This window comes from Lonchura striata, chromosome 3 (assembly GCF_046129695.1).
Source record: "Lonchura striata isolate bLonStr1 chromosome 3, bLonStr1.mat, whole genome shotgun sequence".
In the NCBI taxonomy this organism is placed as follows: Eukaryota; Metazoa; Chordata; class Aves; order Passeriformes; family Estrildidae; genus Lonchura; species Lonchura striata.
In genome coordinates, this window is record NC_134605.1 from 33,821,615 (window position 1) to 33,835,871 (window position 14,257).

The 14,257-nt window shown below is 37.8% G+C and overlaps 2 protein-coding genes across 7 annotated transcripts in view; one reads left to right on the forward strand and one right to left on the reverse strand.

The window, feature by feature from the left end:
* STRN (striatin) overlaps nt 1–8,672 on the forward strand; it is a 68,001-nt gene extending 59,329 nt beyond the window's left edge. For 4 of the 5 annotated variants that reach the window (XM_021528085.3, XM_021528087.3, XM_021528088.3 and 1 more), the window contains 3 exons: nt 19–126; nt 977–1,063; nt 1,150–8,672. In XM_021528085.3, coding sequence (XP_021383760.1) covers nt 19–126; nt 977–1,063; nt 1,150–1,319 — 365 coding nt within the window. In that variant the 3' untranslated portion in view covers nt 1,320–8,672. The remainder of the gene's footprint in view (nt 1–18; nt 127–976; nt 1,064–1,149) is intronic. The other variant, XM_021528086.3, reaches the window with a different exon arrangement.
* A 2,285-nt stretch (nt 8,673–10,957) lies between these two features.
* The window catches only part of VIT (vitrin), a 54,848-nt gene continuing 51,548 nt past the window's right edge, over nt 10,958–14,257 (reverse strand). For both annotated transcript variants that reach the window (XM_077782058.1, XM_021528084.3), the window contains one exon: nt 10,958–14,108. In XM_077782058.1, coding sequence (XP_077638184.1) covers nt 13,930–14,108 — 179 coding nt within the window. In that variant the 3' untranslated portion in view covers nt 10,958–13,929. The remainder of the gene's footprint in view (nt 14,109–14,257) is intronic.

Below are 14,257 nucleotides of genomic sequence, written 5' to 3' on the forward strand. Positions count from 1 at the left end.
GTGTGGGTTTTTTCTTAGCAGTCAGTTCTTCCTGTCAGATAAACAGAGTCATCAGCCATCCAACTCTTCCAATTAGTATCACTGCTCATGAAGACAGACACATCAAATTCTACGACAACAACACAGGTACGCATCATTCCAGCAGGTCTTAGCCATAAGCCATTGTGTAGTATAAGTCATATTCCAAATTTCATTATGATCAATAGGATACACACAAATGCTGAGGGATGTCAAGAACTGGATAGCCTCTGAAGCAGAAATTTCTCATCACTAATAGAGTATAAAGATTGCCAGCTCACTTAAAGCTTTTTGGCAAAGTGATAAGGAATGTGGATCTCTCTGTCCATTCTTTTAGAATGCCCTATGTATGGGGTTTATAAATATTTAACATAAAAGGCTTCTTTTTGAAAATCTTCATGCTCTTATATTTATGTTTCTTCTATTAGTTGTCTGTATTATTTTGCTCTTGAGAGCAGGAACCTCTGGCGTTCCTTTAGTGTTTCCTAGACCTCTGCCACATTTGGCCCTTGAGTTCTTATTTTTAACATGAAATCATTTCTGTAATTGTAATAAGCTGTGATAAAACATTAATTCTCTCTGAGACAACTAACACTATCCCCTATTCCCATGTAGTTTATATTCATTGCTTCTAGTATGCTCAGCCCCTGCCTTCCTTCCCATTCAAGATCTTGCCTGAGAACTCCATTAATTTGCTTAAGGGGCAGATACGTAAAATGCACAGTAATTGCAGGGTCAGTGTGGCTTAAAGAGAAGGTCTCATAAATGTTGATGATACTGCTACTGTGGTTCTTGGGAACTGTGAACATTAAAATACTGACTTCTTGTATAATTGTAATGATTCAGTCGTGGAACAAGATCTCTTGTGTTTATATCAGCTGTGGTAGGGTCATAAGCAGTGAATAGAGGTAACAGAATTAACTGCAGAAAATAACCTAAATAAATCTTTTTTTCGAAGGAAAACTGATCCACTCCATGGTAGCTCACTTAGATGCAGTTACAAGTTTAGCTGTTGATCCTAATGGCTTGTATTTGATGTCTGGCAGTAAGTACATTCCGATTTCATTTTCTTTTTCTCATAATGATGGCAGGCATACAAATTATAAAGAAAACTGTTTTCCCTTTCTTTAGGTCACGACTGCTCGATTCGCTTGTGGAATCTTGAAAGCAAGACCTGCATCCAAGAATTTACTGCCCATCGCAAAAAATTTGATGAGTCCATTCATGATGTGGCTTTCCATCCATCCAAATGTTATATTGCCAGTGCAGGAGCAGATGCCCTGGCTAAAGTGTTTGTATGACAGAGTGCTTCCATTCAACTTTAGCTTTGGATATATTTAACCAGCTGCTCAAAAGAGAAGAGGAGGGCATGAGTTGTTTTATCTTGCCCTATATAATTCAGAGAATGTTTGTAAGTGTAGTTTTGCAGGGTGCTGTTTTCTAAATTGACGTTTGTTTCTGTGAGCTCAGCTGGTGCTGAGAGCTTGGAATCTCTCAGTTTCAAATAGTTAAAAAAAAAAAAAAAAAAAAAAAAAAAAAAAAAAAGAAGCTTTTATTTAGAGGGTGTGAATTTTCGTCCAGGCAGGCCTTGGGTGAAACTAGGTCTACGTATTCTCTATTAATAAAATGGAGTACTGCAAAGAAGGGGTCTAATTGCATCAGGGAGTAGGACAAGAGGGAAGCGTTCTAGGATGCTTCTCATTGAAGAATCTTAATGTACTCAAATCACCTGGAAAAAGTGATTCAAAGTCAGATCACATGTTCTTTACTGTATCATGTGAGAGGCACTTTGTCATCCCTTTGGTGTATGAATAAAGTAAGATTTGTTCAGAGAGCAGTAGCAGATAGTTAATCTCAGCCACCTGGCTGCTAGCCTAAGATAAATGCATTTAAAGGAAGGCAAATTACTAACATATATTAAAATGCAGTAAAGTTTCTGTTACATCTTCTGTGTTTCTCAGTAAATATTTAGTTTGCAAAAAAAAAAAAATGATATAATTTTTTAAAGACTTTATTAGTGTATGGCTAGAAACTGAGCCTTTAGTCTAAATCCCAATTAACAACAGACTGCAGTAGCAAATTTAACTTATTCAGATTTTAATGCTGTTTATTCTTGGAGATCTGGCACAAGAAATTATTACAAAGCTTTCCAAAGAAGCTGTCCTACAATTTTAGCTATCAAACATTCATCTCCTCTTTCTGCTCCTGCTAAAAAGGGTATCATTCTGAGCTTTGAAGGATAACAGTGAAATACTTTGTTTGAAGATTAAATCTGATGCTTTGTATGAGTCCTATTAGTGGAATAGGTAGGAACTGGACAAAGTTCCATCGGTTTGAGAGATTCTGCTACTGCTAGAATATTTCCCAGCTCCACCATTTGAGGGACTTTTTACCTTGTCCACTTCATTTGGGTGTATGTGTCACTGATTGGGTTGCCTAAACTTCTCATAATTACTCAACAGATGTGCTTTGTTTATCTATTCAGAGCTTCTCTGTTGATTTGACAAATGACTTTTAATCCAATCTGTTAGTCTTTTTATCCCTTCTTAAAGGAAGGTGAGTGGGTTCTTTTCTGTTATTTGTGATCATCAGAATTATTACTATTCATAAGCACGTAATTAGTGTTTTTCTCTGATGTGAATGGAAAGCAGAATTTCTGCTGGAGATGATTTCTGATGCTGATATGAGTAGGAAAGAACCCAGTGCAACTCTTTGTATACCAGCCTGAGGTTAAGACTGGAAACTGGTAAATAAATCTTTACCTTTAAACTGACACTTCGTAAGCAGGAGTCATTGAAAGATATCAGCATGAGGTTTGAAAATGTTGTTTTTTGAGTGCCATTTTGGGATGGGGACCATATTTGAAATTGATTTCAATGTTTAAACCAAGTATATTATTTAGAATAAAAGGTGGACCTATGCTGTTTGAGCCTGCTACACATTATATGTACTGCTGAAATATTCTGGAATACCTTTTATTGCTCAGAATATTCACATATGTCACTTCATGATAATGATATGCAATATATTTCCTCAGATAAGATTAGAACTTTTACCATGAAACAGATGACTACAATAATAATACAGATTTTTTAGTTTTTATAAAATGTTTTGGTTATGATGAAAAGGAGGAAACTTGGCTGCAAAACTGAGCATTCAACTTGGTGAGAGTTTTGTGTACTTGACTCATATTCTTTCAGTGTCATTATTTTATTTCTTTTTGAAGAGAAAATTACAAAAATTTATTTGAAAAATTCTAAAAATTATGTATATTATATATGTGTATATATATTGTAAACATGTATTAAATGTGTCTAGTAAGGGAAGACTCCATGGGTGCATTTTAATGTATTAGTATTAAGAGTTCTCTTGAGTTTGTGTATACAAAGGATAATGGTGTGAGTATGAAATGAATGTTGTGTTTTTGCTTACACAATACAGTATGTCGTCACAGTTGTTTAAATTGCTGTACATAAAAACTAATAGGCCAGCATGCTTGTTTTTAAAGACTGTCATTCTGATTACAATTGGAATGTAAGAAGTGGCTGTTCAAATGTGAATTGAAAGATGTTTCCTTCTCACTATTGAGCTCTTGCTCAAACTGAAAAGTGATTTTTTTTAAAAGCTGGCAATAGCTAGAGGATGAGGTGCCTTTAAAAAACAAAACAAAACAAATGTAGCCTTACAAAGAGGTTGTGGAATATATATATTTTTGTGCTTGTCTTCATAATTGATGTCAATGTCTTTTTACTGTACTTGCTCACATATTTGTAGGACTGCAGGGTATTGTGCATGAGCCTGTCAGATCTTCTGAGCATCATCGTAGGAGATAAGGTTGAAAAAATTATTTAGGTTATCTAGTCCATCTGCTTGCTAGAGCGGGGTTGTAGACTTGTGCATTCTAATATTGTCTTGGCCAGTGAGATTTTCTATGTTCTAAAACAATTAGGCTTCCTTTTAAAGATTATTTCAATTATTACATCTCACTGGCACAAGGATTTATGTGATATTTAGTAGCTCTTTTTTGTAACTTCCTGCCAGTATTCCAAGCCATCTTTTGTGCCATTTTACATATTCTTCATAGTCTTTGGGACCTCCGTGCACACACTGGTTCCATCTGAACATTTTCATTCCTTTTTGCTTTCTTCAAGCTATTTTTTTAGTCAGCTTTTTTTTGCACATTTTCTTGTTTTCATCCTTTAAGCTCAATTCTCCAGATACTGGTGTCCATACCACCATTCCACATGCATTATTTGTTTGACTTAGTCTGAGGGTCATCTATTAAGTCTGGTTGTTACTTGGATGGGTTTATTCTCTCTAACATGAAGATTTTGTGTAGGAAGACCAAGTTTTTGATGTCTGACAAGCTTAAATCATATTTCTTTATTTATGACAACTCCTTTAAATAACATTTGAGCATTGCTGCTTTTCAAGTTTCTTCTTCACTTTTAGTATGTTATCATTCTTTTGCAGCTAGAGACTTAATTCCTGTTTCATGATCATCCTGGATCTTAAAATTTTGAACTTCTGACCTCTGAGGGTGCTAAATTATTTTTATTTGTTCCCCTTTTGTGTGCAGTTCTTCCTGGTTCAGGGCAATTAGTAATTTTCATTTGTCTGATACATATGTTTATTCAAAATGTAAACCAAACTGGACCCAAGGCTTGTTCTTGGAAAAAACATTTTTCTGTAATATCACTATATAGCATTTTACCAGTACTATTTATCCCATATCTAATTTACATGATAATTTTTTAATGATTAGGTCTTATAATTTTTTGTGTATGTTAGCCTGTGCTAATGATTTTGATTTACTAACTAATTTAATGGGAGAATTTTCAGTCCTTCTATATGTTGAAAGTTGGTCCACTAGTTTAAATACTTTCACTTTTACTCTAATTTACTTCACTGGGCTGTTAGCTTTAACATATTTGATTCAGTTACCAAAATACTTGTACAGAATTATTTGAAGTACCTGGAAGAAGTTCTAGATATATTGTGTCACTCTTACAAAATTATAGTGTCTGCATTTGATTTTGGGCCTCAGAGAGAAAACTTCCACATAAAATATTCGCTACTTTCATCTCATTCTTCTTTATTTTGATAAAATATGGTCTTAGCAAAAAGCCTGTAGAACTATATGTCATATACTATAGCCTATTTTTTTAGGATGTGTATTTTCAAATAATGTTATGTTAAAGCAGTCCCATGTAATTTGGTTGAGTGTGTGATGTTCACCATACAGCTTTGTGATTAGGTAATACAACACTGTTTTTCAGTTGTGATTTTAAAGTAAACAGAGATTTCTTCTTTTGAATAAATGTGTGATAAAGAACTTAGTTACACCACCTTTTCAGTACATCTGGTGGATGACAGATGTGTCGCCTTTCCCTGCCTCCTTAGGTTTTAACAGTGTAATTTTGGGGAGCATCAATTTCTGTAAACCCATGTGTTCTTTGGGCAGTGTTTGATGGGTAGAAGTGTGGAAACAAACAGTTGAAAAGAGGGCATCACTATCAGATAATCAAGTCTTGGTTTTACTAATGCCTTTCAAGTGTTTGGAAACATTTGCAGGTTTTAACTGTGGTTTGACAGTGTGTTGTTTGCAGACTGTCTGTCCCAGGTATCCAAGAGCCTACTTGGTGCCTGTGTGAAATATCTAGTCAACCTGAGATGCATTAAGGAAGAAAATGCAGCCATTGTGGTTGTCTAGTGCTGATATTTGTGGCTGTTTAGTGGAAGTTGGTTTGGACTACACTGTTAGAAATTCAGAAATCAGAATACAATAGTTAACCTCTTCCAAGTGGTAAATTGGTTTGTATAAGATGTGGCAATGTTTGACATGGCAATATGAGTTTTCTTGGGCAGCTGCTGCTCATGAGCATTGTAGAGATGCTTAGTTGTTCCTATTGAGTCACTGAGACAATGAAAAAAATGCTCAGATGTTTCAGGAAGCTCCTTTTTTCCATAAGCACTTGAAGGTGTTGAGAATATTTCATCTGAATCTGATGACGTGTTTAGTTGAAGAGAGTTACAATAGGTGAACAGTCTTGACTCTTTGTCATCAGTGTCTTTAAGCTTAGAGACAAAGTTATGGAAATTATTTGTCTGTAAACTGCCAGGGAAAGCCCCTGCTCATACTGAGCAACAGAGAAACTGATGGACAGCAGTGTTGATCCATACTGTTATGTCAGGGATGTTTTTAAAAAAATAACCCCTATTGTGAATACATTTTCTGAGAATCTTAAAATTTCATTTGCAGTGAGCTCTTACTGCAGGATAAATGTCATAAAAGACTTCTGATTTTTCTCTTGGAGTGGTTTTTTGAAGGGTGATAGAGTTTCAGCTTCAGCCCCAACCCTCTCACCACCAAAAGGCTAATTTGTATCTCTTTACACCCAGTTTATTTAATTTTGGTGTGTTACCTCCCAGCCTGCCTTCTGACTTGGTTTTGCTGCTCTGTAGTCGAGAAAGCTTATGAATTGCTGTATAATTTAAGATACTTTTGAGAATGTGGATTCCACTACAGAAGGCATAAATCCAGTTGAATAGCGTAATTTGTGGATCTCATCTGGTTTGTTGTCAGGAGAGACTAGTTCTTAGACTACAAAACCCAAGCTATGTCTGAGCTAAAAAGGCATTTGACAATATTGTATTCTTAGCCCAACTTCCTCCTGCCCAAGTGTAGATTGTGGTATTGTGTATTAGATTACTTTTGCCCTGCTCATGCTACCAAGCCATGGTGTGATCCTGGGAGATCACACCAGTGTTTAAACCATGCCCCATGCATGTGCTCAAAGCCTTGTATTGACATCCTCCAGGCCAGTCTTCAATTCCCTTAAGTTTGAATTGCAGGCTCCCAAAATGACTTCAAGTAACCCTTCGTCCTCACACCAGAATATTAGACTGTGGTGTTGAGAAAAGATTTCTACAGCTGGATTTGTACTGTTCTGAAAGGGAAAGGATAATTTACTGCCAAGCCAAATGGTGTCATTATTTTTTGATTATTTGTGAAAAGCTGCCAAAAACATTGTATAATGGATAAATTATGGACTTCAAGCTAATATTTTTCCATTAAGAATTTATTTTTTTATGCTTCCTATCATCAAGATACAGTGCTATCGAATGTAGCTTGTTTTCAGATGTATGGCTTCTAGAATTATTTCCTTGCAGTTGGACATTTGCAAATGCGCATCAGTTTTGAAAATTGTCTCATATGTGTTAGCACTTCTTTTGGAAATGCAAACTGAGCATGTTAGCTAATGATTTCTTGTACCTTTATAGTCCAAGCAGACTGAAAAGCAGCCTTGTGCTATGTTTTCCTTGAATAGTGCATCTGAAAAAACTTGTCAAAGGAACTCCATGATGAGATGACTTGTTGCTGTAAGGTTCTCTGTTGACATTTGTCAGCTTTGCATTGTATTTTGTATAATTATCTTCAGTTAACTGTCAGGATGAAAAAGACAAATTTCTTTGCCATATGGACTGTAGCTTGGATTTTTTTGTTGTTGTTGTTTACATCAATACACTTTTTTCTTTTCTGCTAAAACTTACAGATACCTGACAGCTCTCTTTAGGAGAAGTTACTACAGGTAATAACCACTAACGTTAGTAATTACAGTGGCTTCCCTTCTGTTTTGGGTCACTTCCATGGCAGATTGTTGATATGAAAAGATGACTGTGGCTGATACAGAAACAGCTAAAGGAAATTAAGATTCCCATTCAGAACTATGGCTAGGTTATGATCTTATACACCAGTTTTGAATGACTACTTTGAAACAATGTGGGACTTCAAGTGTCTTGCAGAATTTTGGATACAAATGAGAAGTACCTACTTGCTGAGTAATAGCCTGCTTGTCAGTTTTTTGTGTATGGCTCAGCACAAGGCTGTGTCAGAATTGCCATACCACTAAAATTACCTTGTTTAAATGCAACTGTTGTACAAAAGTGAATGTTATTTTGAGTGAGACGTTCTGGTTTTTAATTTATGAAGGAAATAGTTTTCTTGGGAGTAAGCATCCATAAATGTAATATATTTCATGATTTTGAAAAGGCTTATTACTCATGGGACATGAGAAAAATGAAAGTGATTCAATCTCCAAAGATTTGTTTGACATTTATTATTACAAATATAAATTTTTGCTTTAAAAGGAAATGCTTCTTCAAAAACTTAGTATTAAACTTCTTACTAAAACTCAGTAGATGGCAAAGATAGAAAATTCAGAGGAAGATTATTTTTAAATATGCCAGTGTAATTTTGAGCTTCTCAAGTGCAGCCCTGAATTTTCTCTTTTTCACTGCAATTCATATTTTGTGAAACTTCTTGGATAGGCTATATTTAAAGCTACATTAACTTGCCTGAATAAGTCAAATAAATATTTTGTCATTTAAAATTATATAGATCTGCTTATGTTAGTGTGCCATTTAAAATGAGACCCCATTAAGGTAACCATGCAGGTATTTGTGTTGGTATGACAGTAGTGAAGTGGGGTATCTGTGTACTGTACCTGCATTCTGTGCTGAGCAAAATCACATGGACTTCCAGAAAAAAGCAATGATTTTTAAAAGCAGCTTTATTTAATGTTGCAGCAGCAAGTGTAATTTGTACCATATAATTATGTAAATCGGGTGCTAATAAATACTATTTTTCAACATTTGCATTGTGTTCATAATTCTGCATTTTATCACAAGATACGTGTGGATTTGAAGTGAGTGCTAGGAGGGGGAAGTGCATTAAGAGTAAGACAAGTAGACTTTTTTGGAGGGGCTTGAGGTAACTCCATGTGAAATTCCTACTGAGTTGTGCAGTGTGTTACTGTTCACAGGAGTGCCTTGTTTTTTCTGTTCTCTGTATGTCTTGGTTTCATACTGCTGCACCAGCTTGGCTCTGTTAACACCCCGCATCCTTCCATGTGCTGAGGCACGTGGTCCCTGTGTGGGGGTGAATGTGGGGTGAGCGGACATGTGGAGTGGGTACGGTGATGCAGGAGCCGGTCTGTCAGCAGGCGTTGTTCACAGCCAGACACGTGGCTCTTCCCAAGGACAGCGTTCATGCAATGTAAAAAAAAATGTGTGGTTCTGCCCTTGGGGAGACGATGAGGGAGAGCAAATCACACATCACAGATGGCAGCTGTTTTTCTACAAGAAGTTGCTCAGAATGGCACTGTGAGCGCGTGGCAGGAGAACCTACACAGAACAACGCAGAACAAGTTGTTGTCATTGATCCCATCCTGGTTTTTTCTGAGCTTGTAGGTGGGATAAGTAAAGTTCTCATCTTTTCTTGGTATGTATAAAATAGCCTGATTTGGTCCTACTCATGTTCCTGACTCATAGGAAAGGAGGAATCACTTCATGAATTGACAGTACAAGCTCATTCAAGCCAGTGTGAATGCCTCTAGAAGATTCCTGAGGTAGGAGAAAAGAAGATCTAACATGCTTATGGGTTTGCCTATGATATGGCCCCATGATGATTTGCATGTGAGAAAGTGAGTATACTTGATGATACAGTGGAACTTCTACAATTTCTTGTGCTTAAAAAGAAGTAATTTCTATGAGTGTTGGAATTCTTGAACTGTACTATCAGAGTTCTTATTAGGAGTCAGAGGATGTGTTAAACTGGTGTTAAGGAAAGCAACATATTTCTTGCCATTCATCAAGCCTGACACAGTTGATTGTGAGCGGTGTTGCTGATGCTGTGCTAAAACACTCATCCCCCTTCCTCCCCCAGTTTAACAAGGAAAATTGATTATTTTGAGGAATTTGAAGCATTCAGCTGCATAGATGTACATTTGTAATGTTTTCAATATGTAGGTGACCTGGCAAATGTAAATGGCCTGATTCTGTCCAAGATGTCTTGAAAAGAATTGGGAATGGAAAAGAGAAGGGATCAAGTTAATTAATGACTTAAATTTGGTGTCTAGGCTTTCTTTGACTTTCTAAGTAGATAATGTGGATGATTTCAGGGGTGGAGTTACAGGTAGGGTGTTGAATCCCTAAATATATTTAGATTGGGTTGATCCTGGCTTCATGCTTAACTCCAGAGCTTTTGCTGGTTACTGGTATGGTTCCCCCTGTGTGCTGGAGAGCCATGGGAGAAGGAGTGCGTGGAGGAAGGGGAAGCCTGTCTGCCCACCTGTCAGCAGCAGCTGAGGAGCAGGAGGTGCACACTGCAGACAATGCCTTCTGTGCAGGGTGGCACAGTGACAGCAGAAATGGAGTGTCCTGCTCTGGGGAAACATGACTTTGACTTACTTCTCTCTGAAGAGATGGCCGAACACTTAATTGAATTTGGTGGCTCACTGAAAATGTAAGTGGCTAATGCTGGAGTTGGCAAGAGACGCTGAAACTGAGGTCTGCCAAGGCTTCCAGAGCATGGATGTAGTTATTTCCAGGTGGGTGTTCTGCATTGTGGTTGCTGAACACTGATAAGCCACCAGCCCAACTCTGAGTGTAAAGAAGCCTATTTCTTAGGGAGAGGGTGATCAGAAAACACCCTCTAGACTGTGTATGCAGCGACTAGTTCAGGCAGCTCCCATCTCAACTCTTGGGCATGCCTCTGCCAGACAGCAGGTGCCACTGAACTGGTCAGACATCTGAAACTAAGTAGTCCAGCATCAAGTGACTGGACATCTAGGTCCTCTTTTGATTCAGTCCCACATCTAGAAAGTGTGTAGAGACAGTATTACATTGTTACATTTTTTCAGCTTCCAAAGGAAGTCTGGTTCCAAATAAGACATGATCTTGCAGACCTTGGGAAGTACATATAATTTTGATGCCATTCAGTCATTAGGCTTTGCTTCAGTTGACTGATGCCTCTGACAGGTAATTTTGTGGTAGCTCACTGCAAGGATTTTTTTCATCTGAGCATATAGAAGGACAACACTGAAGCGCCTGGGGCTTTGTAATGTAGTAATACAGCTGCGTTTCAGAAACAAAAATGTCATGGGCTATATTTGCTGTTTATTTTTTAACCCTATATGAGATGACATGCACTGCATGTACTTTAAGACAATTTTAATGCAAAAGATATAGCAACTTATGTTGATAAACTCAAAATAGCTTGTATATGTTACAGAAGGAGTTCTGCATTCTTCAACAAATATACCCCTTTGAACATTTATATATATTTGTAAGTTAGCTTGTTTTATTAATAAAACAGTATTTAGAGACTTTAGTAGGCAGTAAGTGCTTTCACTGCTATGAAAGGTAAAGGTGAAGAGGAGTGTGTTCTGTGATTACATGGAAGGGTGTATTCAAAATTTTGAGGCTTCCACTTAAGTTTATGGTGCTTATGAATAGGACATCTAAGTTTTGACGAGAGTTTAATTAAACCACTTTCACAGAGTTTTGACAATTTCAGGATCATCTTGAGAAGTAAATAAAAATGCACATTGTAAAACAAGCACCATAGTTGTTCTGTAAACTTAAGACAAACCATTTGAACAACAAGCCCTGAAGTGCCCTTTTATAAATGCTTGGCAAAAGATAGCTGTGCAACTTTCCTGTAAAAAGCATTTGAAAGCTTAATGTCATTGCTTAAATTTTAAACTTGAGGAAAAAATTATGTCCCATATGCTTATATCCCTTATGTACATCCTAAAGAACATGTGTGCTCTAGCTGTTCCTAAAGTCTTGACCACCACTGCTGTGCTTTTGGCAGAGCACAAGTGAAGCATTGGGGAGTCTCTGCAGGGTACCAATCTTTGGTGCTGCAAGAGTACATTCAGTATGGAGAACAATATGTGGTGGTGGCTGCTGCATTAAAAATTAAACCACAGTATTAGGAGTAGCTGTAAGTTAGGATTTAGGCCTTTTTCTTGACAGCCCCAAATCAAGTCCCAAACAAACAGGTTTTCAGGCAATAAATCTGGTGTCTGAACTGAAGTCCCCAGTAAAATCAGTTTATGGGTTTGAGTGTTGTCCAAAATGTAATGTCTATGTTGACAGAGAAAGATGTGTTCAGCAGAAGGGTAGTGAGGAGCTGGACCAGGAGATGTGGGATATCTGGAGTTGCTCTGCTCATGCCTCATGCCTAACTCTCTATCCTTAATAATTTTTTCAAGCCAAAAGCTAATGCTGTGACGTGCAGCAGCAGAGATTAGTGGTAAAAACTCTGCATACAAATACATTTGTGGAAGCTGACAGTGTCCTGTGCTTTCAGTCTGGGTAGAATGGTTGATGATAATCAATTAAAGCTGGAACTTGATGTTTCTTCCAAGGGGAAGTGATGAACTTTCACTGTGTAAGACCATTGTTTCATCCAAAATTGATTTTAATGACCTCTTGAGAGGACCCCAGCCTGACATGTTACCCCACCAGGGGGATCACACAGAATCTGCTGTTTTCATTATTGCGTTATGCTTACTTACTGACAGGTTATAAGCCACTTCAGTCATATTTCCAAACATAATGATTTTAAAAATTGTGCTACTTTTGCTCATACAATGAGTTTCCCGTATGGCAATTCAATTAGAATTTATGTGGCTAATATCTTGGCTCATGGTTTTTAAAACTATAAGTGCTGTTAAGAACCTGATTTGCAAGTAATATGGCAAATCTGAGTTTCCATTTTCTTACCATTTCCTGTTAGTTCCACAAGCCTGGCACAGCATGGCTTTGATTGCTGTAAGGAGTGTGAACACTCATGTTTTTATTTGCTCCTTTGGTAACTTTGCTTAATGAATGTATTTTCTTTAATGATACTGGATGGAACCTAACCAGCAACTGCTGGGTCTTAAATGGGTAGTTCTCCACTTAAGAAACCACTGTGTGTTCTGACAGATACAGGGCTGTAATAGGTACATTTCAAAATCAGTCCATAAAAGAATAGTCAGTCCTAAATTTGAGGGAAAGTATCTGTAAATGCTTGAAATTCTGCTTTTCCCAGTGTATAATACAGAACTTCAGATAATTCCCTCTTAAATCCTGTTAATGGCTCTTGAATAGCTCTCCTGACCTAGAGACTGCACTTCTGAGTGTTGGTTTAATGACAGAGTGATGGATCTTAAATGCTTTGGTGACTGTGAGCAGCTTAAACCCACAGTTTTTCTCAAAGAGTCTCCTGTGTCCTGGCAACACTTCTTTGGTCCTGCAGGCCTTGAACCACCCAAGAGTGAAAGATGAAGCTGAGAGGGAAAGACACTTCTCAGGATCAAGTAATTAATGCAGAGTTGTGGGAGACTATATTCCAGTTCCTGCATGTTGGTTGCCTTGTGGATTTGAGGCTTTATTGGGGTTGTAGAGTTGTAAAGGAGGCAAAGAGTTGTAGGGGCTTGGGTTTGAACCTTTCTTTTGCTTTCCAGTTTCTCAGGGTTTGGATAAATCCCAGTGCTTGAGTTGACACGAGCTGAAGCTTAACTTACTGACAAGACAGCAGTATGGAGAGAGTACCTGCTTTTAAGAAAGTACTCAAATTGTTTTCCCCCTCCATCTGGTATTTGAGCCCTGATCTGTGTGTGTCATCTGGTGGGCAGTGCCACATGAGGTGTTTCTACCACAGCAGCTTGGCCACTCCCTGAAGGAACCTGGTCACTTCAGGGAGCAGGTTTTAAGGAACTTGCATGTGTCCAAAGATGAGAATTGGGCATGCTGGGGTTCTGTGCTGGAAGCAGCTCTTCAAACAGCTGCAGGTATTTCCTCCATGTTCACTGCCTTTTCTGCTATCCATGTAAATCAGAGTTTTTGATGCCCACAAGAAAAAAAAAAAACCCACACAACAAAAAAAAACCCACAACAACAAAAAACCCCAGTCTACAGAGCACTATCTTGCATAGGGACAGAGCCACAATCAACCTTGCTGACTGGAAAGTCCCAGAGGGAAACACCTGCAGTGTTTCTTGGACTGGTATTATTTCTGTGGCACTTGGCATGCCTTTAGCACAGCACCCAAGGGCCCTGCCTTGCTTGAGTCCATCAGTTCCGTGGCTGGGAATTAAACTCTGTGCAAATGTTTTGGATGAGCTGATTAACATAGCGGTAGAGGTTGTCAAATTCATCCACAAAGAAGGAATGCTCCTTTGCAGGGTCTGATGCAATGGCTTCCAGTTCATCTGGGGCTGCCCAAGCAACTCCAATGGAATAAGCGATGACTCCTGGAAAGAAACCCAAAGTTTAGAAAAAGCATGGAAGTTTTCATTGTGGTAAATCTAAGACCACTACTGCAAATGTAGTTTGAGATTGCTGCATTTCTGATGATTTATACGGTTTTTCTGAAGTTCCTTATTCAGCAATCAAACAGATG